Genomic DNA, 15,744 nt, shown 5'->3' with positions numbered 1-15,744 from the left:
TGCTACATTTTGTTTTAGTATTTGTAAAGGACTGTGAAGCTCTTTGGGCACATGCCATTTCAACTTGATTATTTTGACATTCCATTTTGATGCGGGGGCATTTTGACTTTTGCATTCTCAGCTTTTAAAATGACTTAAGGAATATGTTAGAAAAATCTTCAATCTGTGCTTGTATTAGAGCCCAGGAGACAAGATTGAGATGGAAATCAAGTATGAAATGAAAGTAACGGGGCTCTGGTTCACAAATTATTGGTATAACTGGTATCGTCTGTTTTGCCAGTCTGGGGTAAGGTTAAATTTGTTGTTATTCAGAAGCTCACATTGATCACTTGAACCCCTGCCTTACTAGTACATACAGCTTCACTTGGCAAGCCTTTATTCCTTCCAGATTGTTCAAGGACCTTTCAGAGTTATTCAGTCCCAAAAGACCAAAGGCAAAAGTAGGAGAATCTCATTAATGCATTAGCAGTAGAGTTGGGGGTAGGAGTGAGGTTTAAGAAGAGTTAGAGGAAGCTAGGGGCATGAGAAGGATGCCTTTTCGTCTGGAATTGCATTTAAAACTTAAACATATTTTTGTAATTGAAAACAACTACACAGTTCAGTGTGTCTTTATACAGTGTAGCAATTATGGATTTGCTGGGTTGGCCCCTGCATATTTCTTCCAGAGAACCCTTTCAGGAAGTATTTTATTTTCCACATTCAGAGTCTAGAACTTGGCATACAAAGTTTCAACACTCAAATACTTGATGATCACTCCTGAAGTTTGTGCAGTTTTCCAAATTGAAAGACCAGCAAGTCCTCACTTTATTAAGTTTCTCTTCCTAAAGTTTTACCGAAGAAGTACCTGGTATGTTTGAACATATTGCCTGTTTTTACATTTTTATGAAGAAGTGTTAATCTTAGCTAAATTTAAACAACTATGCCAAAACGTGCAAAACGTGCCTTGAATTAAAAACAACTGCTTCAAAATGGCTACGTCAGACTAAGTATCAAAATGCTCTACTTAGGGAATGTTTGGCGTGTCAATGGCATCTCTCATTAACCTCATTTAGCTGGGAAAAAAAGCAGCATTGAAGGCAGCTTACTGGCTCATCCTATCTTATATAGGGAAAAAAAAATGGCTGATTCAAACCAACGGCCTTAAGTCTGTGCATCTGGAAAAGAAAAAGCAAGAAAACTTTCTCTGGAAGTTTAGAAGCAGAGAATTTTCTAGAGAGCACACAAGATAGTTAAAACATTAGTTTAATACAGAATGGCTACGAATGTAAAGTTACTAATGTTAAAAGATAAACTAAGGCATACTAACAATTGTGAGTAAAAATCTGTTCAAATCTGGCAGCGCCAGATAGGAAGTGGTTAGAAACTCTCCAAGAACAGGAGTTAGGGACTCATCGAGAAGAGGCGGAAGCAAAGCAAGGAAATTATTTGGCCACAGCTTAAGTGGTTTTATTCAAGATAGCCTAGCCGACTGTGTGGATGTCCTTTGGTTTTGATGTCTTAGGCTTGAGGCATTTATAGGCTGAGGTGTTGGCTTGCTTACGTAGGCTGAACTGTTAGGACCTTCTCAGTCTAATAGTCTCTTCATTTAATTGATTTAGCATCGATTTATCTGCCTTGTAAAAGCCTAGGAGTGACTTAGTTCAGAAGTCCCTTGGGCTGATATTTTAATATGAAGATATTTTTGTGTTTGCTTTTCCCCCTAAAATTTAGCTGATTAAACTGCTAAGATAACTACTACTAGTGCTCTGTCAGTGGAAACATTCATTCAAGTCATGGATCTGTGATGTGTTTGGAAGGAAAAATTCTTGCATTAGCCCAGTACAGGTCAGGTGGACCTCTACAAACACCTACAGCTTGATTTATCCACGGGGTATTACTGAGCATCTAGTGAGTTTGGGGCCTCTACAGGATGCTGTCTGTGGCTGCTGTGGTGCTGAAGGCAGACAGTGATCAGTCATGATGAAGGCATTCTGGCTTTGAGTTGCTGATAGTCTAAGCTGGGAACATGAAACAATTCATTTAAAAATTTAACTGGAGAATGGTGAAAATTAAAATTAAGTTTAAAAAATTAAAATTAAATTTTAATTTAATATTTAATTAATTTTTAAATTTAAATTAATTTAGAATTAATTACATTTATTTAAAAGTAAATTTAAATTTAATTTAAATTTTAATTTAAAAATTAAATTTTAAAAAAAAGAATGTTATATATATCCAGACAACAAGAGTATATGATCTAGTCCAGTGATCAAGGAACACCTCCCTGAGAAATTCATCTTTCACCTGCAAGTTAGACTAAGCCGGCAAAGAGAGGAGGCGAGCATGCCACATGGGGGCAGCATAGCCAAAGGCTCGAGGTCCTGGTTTCCAGAGCTTCGCAGCAAGTCGATCTTCGTTACAGAAGTTAACAGGAAGGAAACCACTGAAAGATGGAGTTTTAAAATAATGTTTTAGCTACAATGTGAAAAGTGGTTTGCGGTGGGAGGGGGGGATAGTAAGAGTAGGGAGAGCTGGTCATTTAAAAGATTCGCCTCCCCAGGATGCTAAGAGCATAAATGGCAAGCTAAAAAATAAAAATAAAAAAGAAAATATTGTCTTCAGCTTGGCACAAGTAGTCATATTCTCATTGAAGAAATAACATACCTCTACACCTGGAAAATGATATAATTGAAAATATTGGTAATGAATTTGTATAAATGTGAGAATGGTTCCTTTATATAGTAAAAAAAATATTTTTTTATTCTTTTGATTAGTTTACATGGATAAATTTAAACATAGGACATATCTGATATTTATTATAGTCTTGTTTATTACTAACTCAGACTCAGACCTAAAGTATTTAAAAAGCGTTTGTAAAAAAAATTCATATTTATTTTAGTGTTGACAGTCAATCGTAGTCTAAAACTAGTGTTTCATATATCTAAGTGTGTGCACCTATATATAAAGTATACTCCCATTACTCAGAAACATCATGCCCAGCCATCCCAACAGATCGAAATTTATAGTGTAAAACAATAGCTGAGTACTTTTATTAAGATACTGTAAACATTTTCCAGGTTTATATGTCCTTGTGTTTGTTTTGCTTGAATATATAATTGCAGCTAGTCCCAGAGTTCTCCCAGTGGTCTGGGAAATAGAGTATATAGTGTGTTTTTCATCTCTGTATTGGTTAGTATTACAAGGCATGTCTGTCAAAAATACTTTTTGAATAAATTAATTTAGGCAGAGAACTATTCCACAGAGATTTTGTACATCTCCACAGTGATACTCACATCACTCAATCAGAACATAAAGTAATTGTAGAAAAGTTTTATATAGAAAAAACAATATTGTTTTTCAACTGTAATATTGCTTTAATGTGATCCTCATACCTAGGGAAGATAGACTTTTTATGTCATTTTGTATCGAAGATACCTTATAAACAGAATGTGTTTTAGGCCATGTTAAGGCCCAGAAATAGAATTATAGATGAGTATTTAAAAGATATATAATTAATATAAACCAAATTTATAAAAGTATTATAATTGAATGTGAATAATATTTTGTAGGTTTAAAAGGCAATGCAATAAAACATTTCAATATTTAAGTCTTATTTTGTTATAGATATGGGTTATAGTTACAGATTTTCACTAGGTGGCAGACTTAGGTAATGCATTCACTTTCTCAGTCTAAACAGTGATGTAGGTTCATTTATATAGAACAGAAATGGTACATCATATACATTTTTTTTGGTTCTATCTAATTTCCATTCTACAAGTCACTAAAGTACAATGACCAGGTCACCTAATCATATTACCACTCACTGTAACTCAGACCTCTAATATATAACTACATATATATATATATATTTCTATTTGATATAATGTGTTAAAAAGGGATTATATCATCCAAGTAATCATAAATATATCCAAAGTTAGAATAATGCTATCTATGGAAGATAAATGTATATTTCTCAGAGAAAATGAAAATTTCTCAAAAGATGAAATAGCTTTTCATTGGTTTGCAACTACATTTTTCTCACAAATTACTTTTCTGGCCTTATATCTCAACACTGTTCTAGATGCTTCTCATGAGCTGTCTGTTTACTGGTGTCTTAACGCTACATAATCTGTGAGGACTCAGCCAGCCATATTTATCACCCCTAGAAAAATATGTACCAAAAAAATATGTACAGCCTTATAATTTATACTTTTTTTAGTTTCCTATAGGTAGTAGAGCTTAATTTAAAGGCAAAATTTCACTTCATACTTGTTTTTATGTCCTAGAGACCAAAGCTGTCCTATCACAAATACTTGATAATTACTTGTTAACGTAGGTGTTAAATATTGCCCTCAGTAAATAAAAATAACAATAATGAAGTTAAGATGTGATAGTTATTATCATGTATGTATGTGTGCAGGGGTGTGTGTGTGTGTGTGTGTGTGTGTGTGTTGGGGGGAAGGAGGTGTATAGGAAGAAATCTAATGCTTTCTTTAGGATCCTTTTAGAAGAACGCTATCAACTGAGCCTTGGCCTCAATTCGTTATAATGAAATGTTATTTCAGCTAAAATATTTTCTCTTCTCAGAAGGTCATTATATCAAGATTTGACATTTAAAATTGCATACTATGAGGATAGGGAACTTAGAAGATCAAAGAACTCATATTATAAACAGCAAGCTTATCACGTGACATCTTTGTCAATCAGTGTATTCATTTATAAATTTTAATTTTAACATTTTCCACAAAGTCACCTTGTAACTTCTTAAATCAGCTTCATGAGTTTCTATTCTCTGCCACTTCATAATTGTAGAGAGAAATGTCTAATGAAAGCCAAATTACTAAATTTATTTTTCTTACATTGCTAAAATGTTGGTTAAAATATTCTTTGGAAAACTGTTCCATTTTTCTTGCATTATATGGACAGTTTTTGTGGCAATGCCTGCTGCTGTAATTGCATGTACTTTTATGCCTAAGGCTAGGAAACACTTACTCATAAATATGTTGTTATACAAAAATGCCATATTGGATTGTTAGCGTAATGCAAATGTTCTTTGTGTGTTTGTTTGTTTGTTTTATATAGGTTGTTTTCCAGTCTCAGTATTATCACAGAACTTACCCACCCAGCCAACATGAGATTCATGCAATTCAGAGCCAAAGACTGTTACTCTCTTGCTCTTTCAAAACTGGAAAAGGTAAGACTTCATATTAAGGAAGTTGCATTTAACTATTTTTCCTGAAAGAGCAATCTGAAATTCCTATATATAGAAAGAAATGCTATGAGATAGTAAAAATGAAATTACTGTTTTGTATTCTTATTTTGGAACTAAAATCTTAATTTACAATTTTTTAATGTATATTGATGAATTTGAACCACTTGTATCACAAGTGAACAGAATGAAAATATTCTCTCATCGTCTATTGTAAATTCAAAGCATGATTTATGAAAGAGTTAAATTTTTAATTTAATTTAATTTAAGTTAATTTAATTTAACTCTTTTTAATTTAACTCTTCTTTATGAAAGAGTTAAATGCAACAAGAATGCATATACTCACTTATAATGCCAGTTATATTGTTAATATCATTAGTGCTATATATCAAGAAACCTGTGTTTACAGAGGGCTTTGCAGTTTAAAATAATCCTTAAGGCCTTAGAAAAGTTGTAGGCTTTGTTAAAGTTAGCTTCCCTAAGGTCACCAACACAATCTGAGACAAAGCTGAGTTTATTGCTTCCTTAGATAAAGGAGATGGTCACCTCAGGAGAGCTTTGGCAATGCATCAGAACTGGGGAAGCAAGGTCAAAGTTTCTTGAGTACAGGAAATCTTATTTAATGAGGGTCTTTGGAATGGGATGTTGTTTAGGTTTGGGAAGGGATCAGGGTAATGTGAATGGACAAAGTAGGATTGTAAAGTCATGTTATGTGGACAGAGAGGTGTGGTTTCCATTCTTAATGTCTAACCTGAGTGTGACTGTAAATGGATTTTGTATCAAGCATTTACTTGATACTAGTACACCGGAAGACTTTGATGTAAGAGAAAACATTGGGATTCAATCTTATTCATATGAAAATGTGTTAAATCTATGCCATCTTTATTGTTTATGAAAACATAAGAGGTACAGATAATAATGCCTTATATTTGTTAGTGTTTGGTTAGTTCATTTTTTCATTTGATTTCAATTACCTGTTATGCCAAACACTGTCCTAATTCCTAGGAGACATATTGCTGAGTAAGGACATTATTGCAGTCTGGTTTGTTGATTTCCTTCTTCAGTCAGAGCTGGTCACATCATTATATTAGTAGAGCCTTCCCACTGTTCTTTTATAGTCATAGTAAAGGTGTTTTTAGGCACTGCTTTCAGAAGAGGAAACTGAGTGTAAGACAGGTAAAATAACTTTTTCAAGATTATATAGCTCTCAAGTTAGTGCAGTAAGAGAATCTTTTTTTTTTTTTTTAAGATTTTATTTATTTGATAGAGAGCACAAGTAGACAAAGAGGCAGGCAGAGAGAGAGGGAGGGAAGCAGGCTCCCCGCCGAGCAGAGAGCCTGACACAGGGTTCGATCCCAGGACTCCGGGATCATGACCAAAGCTGAAGGCAGAGGCTTTAACCCACTGAGCCACCCAGGTGCCCCAGTGCAGTAAGAGAATCTTAAAGACATTAATGTTCAGGACAGAAAACCTCCATTATGCCACACTACATAGGAGTGGAGGCAAGCTTGGCTAAATTGGCTCCGCATCCACGGGCAAACCCAGTTATCAGGAATCCAGCTGAAATCGGTGCTGACATGGTATCTGATGCTCTCCCTCATGTCATACTAGGATTACCTAGTGATGAAGAGTATAGGCTCTGGAATCAGATTGGTCCATTTCTCTACTATTGTCTGGGAATGGAACCTGGCTAAATTATTTACACATTGATAGCTTTGTGATTCTTCTCTAGAAATAGTGGTAATAGTTAAATAATAAATAGGGCCATTGCGAAGATTATACCACATGATCTATCCAAAACACTTAGCCCAGTTTTGGCATATAATTAGTATTCAAATAAATGGTACTACAAACATGATTATAAATTATTGTGGATGTCACTAATCAATACTCCATTCTATGTATTCAATTTTATGCTAAGTGAGTGGATGTTTGAAGATCGTAATTGTGGAAGATGTTTTTAATAGTGTTGAGTATGTGTCTATATTATTGTGTGTTTATTGCACTAGGGAAAAAGAACAATATGAGATTTTTTTTTTTTTATTTTTTATTTTTTTAAAGATTTTATTTATTTATTTGTCAGAGAGAGAGGGTGAGAGAGCGAGCACAGGCAGACAGAGAGGCAGGCAGAGGCAGAGGGAGAAGCAGGCTCCCTGCCAAGCAAGGAGCCCGACGTGGGACTCGATCCCAGGACGCTGGGATCGTGACCTGAGCCGAAGGCAGCTGCTTAACCAACTGAGCCACCCAGGCGTCCCCAATATGAGATTTTAGAATTTGGGTGGGAATTAATAAAAAATAAAGTCTTCTACCAATCTAGAAATGCTTTTTACAAATGTAGGAAAGTTTTACTTGAATAAATGTTAAACCAGACTGATATACATCTCAAGAAATCCACTAAAGAGATTGCGAAAAACAGAAAGGCATCTCACTCTTTTATATAGCTAAGGAAATACAATTTTTGCATACATGTTAATTGTCATAATATAAATAAAAAATAAAACTTCTTGTATTTTGGCAACAAGCAAGCAGTTAAAACTTGCAGCTGGATACATAGACTAACCTTCCAAAGAGACAAAAAGACTGGACACTTTAAGTTCACATTTCAGAAAGATAGTTCTAAGACTTCCAAGAAAGACTTCACTGAGATACAAAACTGGCTAGAGATTATTCAGGTTTTCAAAAGCTTTGCATCCTTCTGAAAGCAACAGAGAAAGGATTTATAATCGCAAGTTTTCTAAAGGAACTGCTCTAGGAAAAAGAGGAGGAAATATGTAATTTTCTTCTCTTTTGGCATCAGGGAAATTCATTTATTTTTTAGATTTGTATTTACCCTTCATATACTAGATATTTCCCAAAAAGAGTAAAAGAATTCAGTATACCCCTTCATTATTAAGGAATAGTGGGTCTTGGGGAATTGGAATTGAAACCAGTTGGTTTGGAGGTTATAAAGCCATAGAAATTTTTTTTTTCAACTCAATTATTACCATTTTATCCATGGAAATAATGGTTTTGTCACATAGAAACCTTTAGACTGTAGTGCTGTTATGGCTTAAATTGTGTTCCTTCCCCTCAAAAAAAGATGTGTTGAGAGTCCTAGCCTCTCGTACCTCTGAATGTGATCTTATTTGAAGATAGGGTTTTTATAGAGGTAATTGGATTAAAGAAGGCCATTGAGATAGGCCCTAATGCAATACAACTGACATCCTTATAAAAAGGGTAAATTTGGATACGGAAACAGACATAGATAAATGGAAGACAATGTGGAGAGCCATCCACAGCCAAGGAGAGCAGCCTGGAACAAATCCATTTGCTTACAGCCCTTAGAAGGAACCAATGCTGCTGACATCTTGATTTCAGATTTCCAGCCTCCTGAACTCTGACACAATAAATTTCTGTGGTTTGAGCTACCCAGTTTGTGGTACTTTGTTATGGCAACCCTAGTAAACTAACACATGTGCCATCAGTGATATAGTGATGGTTAATTTCCAATCCATGCTTTTTATCTGATATAAATATAGCTAACATAGTAATTGTCTTTCTATATTTGTCTTCTGGACACAAGGAGATATTTTTAGGCTTGGGACATTGATCTTTATTTCTAGTATTGAATAATATTCCAAATTTATTTTTGACTGAAGAATAGGTAGGTTTTTTAATCTTTTGAACATATTTATGAATATCCTTCTATTCTATCCATAATTAGATGCCTTTGCACCTTCACAGATAAAGCCTTCACCTTTAGAGACATAATCAAGGTTTTGAATTAGAAACAAATAACAGCTTGGCTGCTTGACACACATTTTGGACACTAAGTGGTTTTCGTTTGTGCTAGAATTTGTTAGAATGAGTGTGGGAGATTAGATTGCATTGACCCTGGCTGTTTTACTTGTGTCATGATTACATTTGGGTGGTTTCCTTGTAGACCTTGAATTCTAATAGAACATGGGTTGCCACTAGTAATGGAAGTGATAATCTGTAAGAATTCTCTGGAAGAGGCCACACACTGAAGAACAGACACAATAGTAACTTCCATGAAGAAAAGGAGAGAACTGAGAGCACAGAAGGATCACTGGTCCATGACATGATGACCCCCATCTATTCTTGTGAAAAGGAAATTCCTTGATTATTCCTTGATTATTTTTTTAGATTTACTCTGTTGAGGAATTCCCTTGTCTGTTGTTTTATGTGACCCTTGTCTCACCTCAAGCTTCTTCCTGAGCTATTTTTAACCCTTGTCACTTTAGGAGTACATACTTCTTGCCACCTGTGTGAATGTTTATCTTGCTTATTGATTATCAATGTTTGGAAAAAATCTACAGATTTTTAAGCTTATGAAAGCATTTTCCCCCTAAAATTTTAAAGATTAAAGATTTCTTAGATGGGTCTGTTAATTTCTTTCAAAAAACTTGATAAACTTCTAGTATACTTACTTCCCTAAATTTTAATGACCAAATGCTCCCCAAAGTTCCTTCTTAAAAATAATTTTTTTTAAATTTCTTTTCCTTCTCAACCCATGCATCTCTCTCTCACTATTGAGACAATTGTGCTGGGTTGGACTTTGCTGTTTAGTGCCTTGCATCTGTTTTCTCTCCTGTTGGCATTCAGAAGTGCCAACTTTTTTTCTTTTTTTAAGACTTTATTTATTTATTTATTTATTTATTTATTTATTTTAAAAGATTTTATTTATTTGACAGAGAGAGAGAGATCACAAGCAGGCAGAGACGCGGGCAGAGGGAGAGGGGGAAGCAGGCTCCCTGCTGAGCAGAGAGCCCAATGTGGGGCTCAATCCCAGGACCCTGATATCATGACCTGAGCTGAAGGCAGAGGCTTAACCCACTGAGCCACCCAGGCATCCCCAGAAGTGCACAATTTTTAAATATTGGAGGATTCTAAATCTCTGAGTTCCCCATTTATTTTTAGTCTATACTTGAAACTAATTCTTGCTTCAGCTACTATCTTAAAATGTACAACTAAAGGCAGCAAATAACAGTATATACACACCAGTAATAAACAGATGGAAGTTTTTTAATGGATCGGGTCTGGGAGTGACACATAGACTTCCACTTATATGCCACTGGCTAGAACTCAATCATATGGCCACACTTAACTTCAAAGGAGATTAGGAAATGTAGTTCAGTCGTATGCCTATGAAGAATAAGGCAATCAATTTTGGTAGACAGTCCATATTCTCTGTCACATGCAATATGCCACAAATTTATGAAATTTTCAAAATATTTTCTGAACATCTGAGCTTTAGCTTGCATTTTCCCTTTCATCTGATCTTTCATTTGTGGTTGTCTACTTTTTTTTTGAGTTGTTTTGTTTTATATTATCCTTTTTGTCTTGGATATTCCCATTACCAACATTGTTTTCCCAAAGTACTTCCCATGTTTGATCATTTGTCATATTGGGTCACTGACACTTCCTCTAACCAAATAAGTGTAGTTGGCATCAGAAACACAGTATAAGAGCTGAGTGAATATGGAAAATGTGACAGATAATAAAAAACAGAGAAGAGGAGGACAACAATAGGAAAAGAATTTTTCATCTCATTTTCCTATAAAGACTTACTTCATCTCTTGTTTTGATGCATTTTGTAAAAAAGCCTTTTATTCATGCTTACAAAATTTGCTTTCAGACTACATTCTTTAAAATTGCCCTTGAACTATCACCATTCCCCAATAATGATCATAATTACACTTGAGCTATCATATGGTAATTACACACTGATGTAAGAAGCAAAATAATGAAAATGAGAGGTGAAAGGGTGATATAATAATAATATATATATATATATTTGATCTTTGTCCCTGGTTCCTGACACGAAGCTTCAAAAACCCTTGGAATTTATTAGTAGTCTTTTTCATATCTTTCAACCATACCTGATTTTATGCTAAGGAGGCAACTCCTGCTGGATCCTCTAGATAGCTTTAGGATGAGAACTAGAAAAAGTAACCACATGATTAGAATATTGAAACTTTCAACATCTTCATCACCTTTCAGACCTCCATGGACAGCAGAGGGGCTGGACGTTGAGTTTAATCATGTGGCCAGTGATTTAATTAGTCATGTCTACATAATGAAACCGATAAAAACCCTGAAAAACGAGACTTGGAGAGTTCCCTGGTGGGTAAACATAATGATGTACCAAGAAAGTGGTGCGCCCTGACTTCATGGAGATAGAAGCTCCTGTGCTCAGGATCCTTTCGGACTTGCCCTGTGTAACTTTTTATTTGCCATTTATGTTTACTCTTTATAATAAAATGATAATCATTAAGTATAGCATTTTCATGAGTTCTGTGAACATGTTAGCAAATTATCGAAACTAAAGGAGTTGTGGGAAGCCCCAAACTTATAGCAGCCTGAACAGTTGTCTTGGAGATATCTGGGACTTGTGGCTGATGTCTGAGATGGAAGTCGTCTCATGGGATTGACCCCTTAGCCTGTGGGGTCGGAGTCAACTCTGGGTAGTGTCATGATTGAATTGAATTGTAGGACATCCAGAATTGGTGTCAGAATGCAAAGAGTCATGTCTATAAATCACATCACTTTGTAGTCAATGTAGACTCAGATTTATTTTTTAATATATTCATTGTGTAAGTAAGTAGCAAATTTTATGTATTCTCAATTTAAATTCAAACTAGTGAATATTTACTGAGCACTGTTATGACCCAGATACCTTGTTTAATGCTTGCCAGTTACCAACAGAATAAATACATGGAATTTATAATTTGATGGGAAGTATAGATATATAGGAACAAACAAAAACACATGACCTTACTTTTTTCTGTCCAAACAAGTTGGACTACTTTTTATTCATAATCAAATTATCAGAATAGCTGAATGGAAGTTTGTTTCTATCTGCCTACACTGGATTTGATTTATTAGGACACTTTTTATTCCATTTTTAAGAAAATATTTACCATTTTACCATGGCTTTCCAGAAAAGAATTTGAAGAGAATATTGATATTAGTTTCTATTTCTTTTAAATGTGGAAAAGCATTACCTGATATACTCTAGAAGAGTGATAAAATGTTATTTATGTGGATAATTATTTTAATATTTAAATGTATCTATTAAGAATGTGCAATATTATGATTTCATACAATATGTCCAGAGTTTCCATAGGCTGAATGTTTGTGTCCCTCCCCAAAATTCATATGTTGAAACCTAGGCCCTGATGTGATAATGTTAGGAAGTGGGACCTTTGGGAGTTGAGTAGGTCATGAAGGTGGAGCCCTCATGACTGGGATTAGTGCTTTTATAAAAGAGACCCCAGAGAACTCCTCCACCATGTGAGGGCACAGGGAGAAGATGGCTGCCTATGAACCAGTGTAGGGCTCCATCTCACAACCCCAAGATCATTACCTGAGCTGAAATCGAGAGTCAGATACTTAACTGAATGAGTCACCAAGGTGTTCCCCCCAATCAGTTTTTTAAGGGCATAACATATGCAACAATCCTTTGGAAGTAGTCTGAAGACCAAAAAAAATAGTCTAGACTCAGCTGTGAGGCTTTTATTTGGCAGCTGTTAGTTTTTCAAAATCATGACATAGTTTTCATCAACGGCCGTTCATGTCATAAAACTTCCATAAAACTGTCATAAATCTTTTGCTAATCTTCTAAGGACTCGGGTATATTTAGGTAAACTCATAGGCCTCCTTACTTAAAACTAGTCTCTTGAATGATATTTGTATTCTTAATGAAGGTAAAGCAAACTGTTTTTTCAAGTACCTCTCAAAACGTCATGTCTACACTGATAACCTAGTCAAACACAGTGGATTTTCTCCTTTAATTATTATGTTTCAGCATTGTTTTCTAACTATTTTCTATTTCTATTCCAAAATGCCCCCCAGTTTGGGCTGCCTACTTCCTCTGCAGACAGTTTGGTCGGTTCTAATTCTTTATCTCTTTTTAGTGAGGTACCAGCATTTCACGAGCTGTTTTGCTTTTCAGGCCTTCCTTCATCGTGGCGACTATGGTTGATTTAGTCTGTTTTAATAATTTTTAAAATTATAGTTGTGTTTTATGAGTCACAACTTCTGAAGATCATGAAATAGTACAGAACTTACCTTTATTTTTAAAAAGTCAATACACGTAGTTTGTTTTATAGTTTTATAAAAGCACCAAAAAAGAGTGGTGGCTTGTTTTTCTCCAAACCGAAGCAAGTAAAAGTGTAAATGTTTTAAATCTCTTATTCTATAAAAAAGAAAAAAATGGGATCCTGCAGGGTTGCTTCCTATTTGGCAAAACCTTTCTTTTAAGGCTCAGCTGTGATGTCATTTCACCATTCCCCATCCTCCTTAGGTTTCCTTAATACTTGGACTTCTACGGGCTCACATCACATGGCTTTGTAGGTATTTGATTTTAAACCTTCCTTTTAAGTAAAACTGAATACCTGCCAAACTGGGATCTTTTGTTAATTACCTCTGCATTCTACCAACCTAGCTCAGTGCCTGATATATAACAGTTAATGGAAAAGTGTTTGTTGATTACACAGCTTCATTTTTCCCAAAGCCATGGGAATATTCTGTAGCCAAAGCTCCCCTCTATTTTTCTTTCTTAATTTAACACACACTGTAAATGTGCTATTCGTTTACTGTGTTATTTCTGACACAAGTCACTATTTAAACAAGAAGTGAGCAACAGATCCCTTGACTCATTTCCAACAAGTATCTTATCTTCCAAAGTGGAAATCAAGAGTCTGACCATGCAATTAGGTGACACAGATAAATAAAATGAATCATATGTACGAAAGAATGAATCTCATGGGCTGCAGATGCTTTCAGTTCTGGCCAGTTGTTGATATGACCTCTGATATCAGATTTTCCAAATTTAAAAGGAATCAGAAATTTAGACTTTTATGTTAAGTGTTGGCACTTGTTAGACCTTAGCAAATCTTTGCAGGCCAAATGTAATTCCTCTGTAGTTATGATCTGGACTCTTTACTGCCAATGTATGCAACATCTAGCTTGCATGTTGCCTTTGTGATACAGAGAGTTAGATAAATGATTTTGCCACAATATCACATTGGAATGGACGGTAAGGCTAAGTATTAGTCATCTCTAGTTCTTTTTTTTTCCCATATATAAAAATAGCACTTATAAAGTGCAGTTTAAGGAATTAATCCAACTTCTTTGTCATCTAGAAGTAAAGAAAGAAACTGTAGAATGTATTCTCATTGGGATGGAATGAGTACTTGAGCTCTTACTTTTTAGGGTAACTTTAAAACCAGTAGGTCTTGAAAACAGCGTTGTAAAATCTTTGGTGTTTTTTCTCTACTGTAAGGAAAGTTAATAATAAAAAAGGGAGTAAATCACAAATGCAGAATTATTCACATAAGCAGAACAGCATTCCTGGGTATGAAAGGGTTTTCCAAGGGTGTGAAGCTTACTAAACATTTAGAAAGTGAGGAGGACTTGCAGAACTGGTATTAAGAACAGTGAATTCTCTACAATGAGAATGTTATCCATGCTGATGTGGAGCCTGAATCTGGGGAAATAATTTTAGAATTATTACCAGACAGCCAATCCGACTCAACAAAGTCCATGCTGGGGAAGAACGGAGAAGTCATATACAAATGACCTACGTGTGCTTTCAAACTAAGTATTCTTGACACCTACGCTCCCAAATTAGAGAATAGACTATGATAGAATGGAAACAGACAAAAATTGGGACACCACATGCTTATTTTACCCTTTAGCCTCTCCCTACAGTCTCAAGTGAGGATATTTTTATAGTCTAGACAGTCTTCTCAACCACATCAACGTGTTGGCTGTGGTGGAGTAATTCCTCTTGCTACTTGGAAAGGCTGAGTCTGTGTCCCAACTTGTTTGTCCAGGGGATGCCTGGGGGTCAGGTCACCCTTGTGCCTTCACAGGAAGCAATAGCAGTAGCCTCTTTTATTCCTCGAGTAATACTTTTTGGCACAGTTTTAAACTCTGGGTATGGGAGGCTTCCCTTTTGTGGAGGAGCCTCCAAATTTGCTACATGAGAAACAAGAGTTTCCTTCCATTGCCTCAAAGAACAAAGACTGATTTTTTTTTTTTTAATTTGCTTTGCTGTATCTATCTTTCCAAGTAAACTTGGCAACAAATAAAACCAGCATTTTGAGATTACTGTTTGCTAAGTGCAAGATTAATTTGGATTCTTAAGAAACTCCTTACAATCTTTGACAAACATTAGCTCTCATGTCTTCATTTATTAAGGGAAGATAATAGCAACAGAATTTTTCAGAAGAAACTCCCGTACACTGCGGTACACACATATGCTGTTTCTTTCCTTTGTCTCTTTTTCTAGGCATTTACAGAGTATAGTTGCAGTGGCAATTTAGTGTGGCTGGTACAACTTAAAAGGCATTTTGTGAGATGAAAACTCACGTGACAGAAAGTTGGAACCCCCTGGATGTGGTGGCTCCTACTTACCTAGTTTTGTGCCTTCGCATATGAGAATATTCAAAAGCAAAACTCCCAGGTGTTAGGATATATAATGTGGCTTTAGGCTTTGGTTTTTGTTTTGTTTTGTTTTTGTTTACATCTTATTAAATGCTTTTATT

General features: G+C 35.2%; 1 protein-coding gene across 9 annotated transcripts in view; it reads left to right on the top strand.

Moving 5' to 3' along the window:
• KCNT2 (potassium sodium-activated channel subfamily T member 2) overlaps positions 1-15,744 on the top strand; it is a 363,831-nt gene that overhangs the window by 290,668 nt on the left and 57,419 nt on the right. For all 9 annotated transcript variants that reach the window (XM_044266873.1, XM_044266869.1, XM_044266868.1 and 6 more), the window contains one exon: positions 5,062-5,173. In XM_044266873.1, the coding sequence (XP_044122808.1) occupies positions 5,062-5,173 (112 nt within the window). The remainder of the gene's footprint in view (positions 1-5,061; positions 5,174-15,744) is intronic.

The sequence above is a fragment of the Neovison vison genome, chromosome 10 (genome assembly GCF_020171115.1).
Source record: "Neovison vison isolate M4711 chromosome 10, ASM_NN_V1, whole genome shotgun sequence".
NCBI lineage: Eukaryota > Metazoa > Chordata > Mammalia > Carnivora > Mustelidae > Neogale > Neogale vison.
The sequence above is the reverse complement of the archived record's forward strand: the minus strand, read 5'-3'. Positions and strand labels throughout refer to the sequence as shown.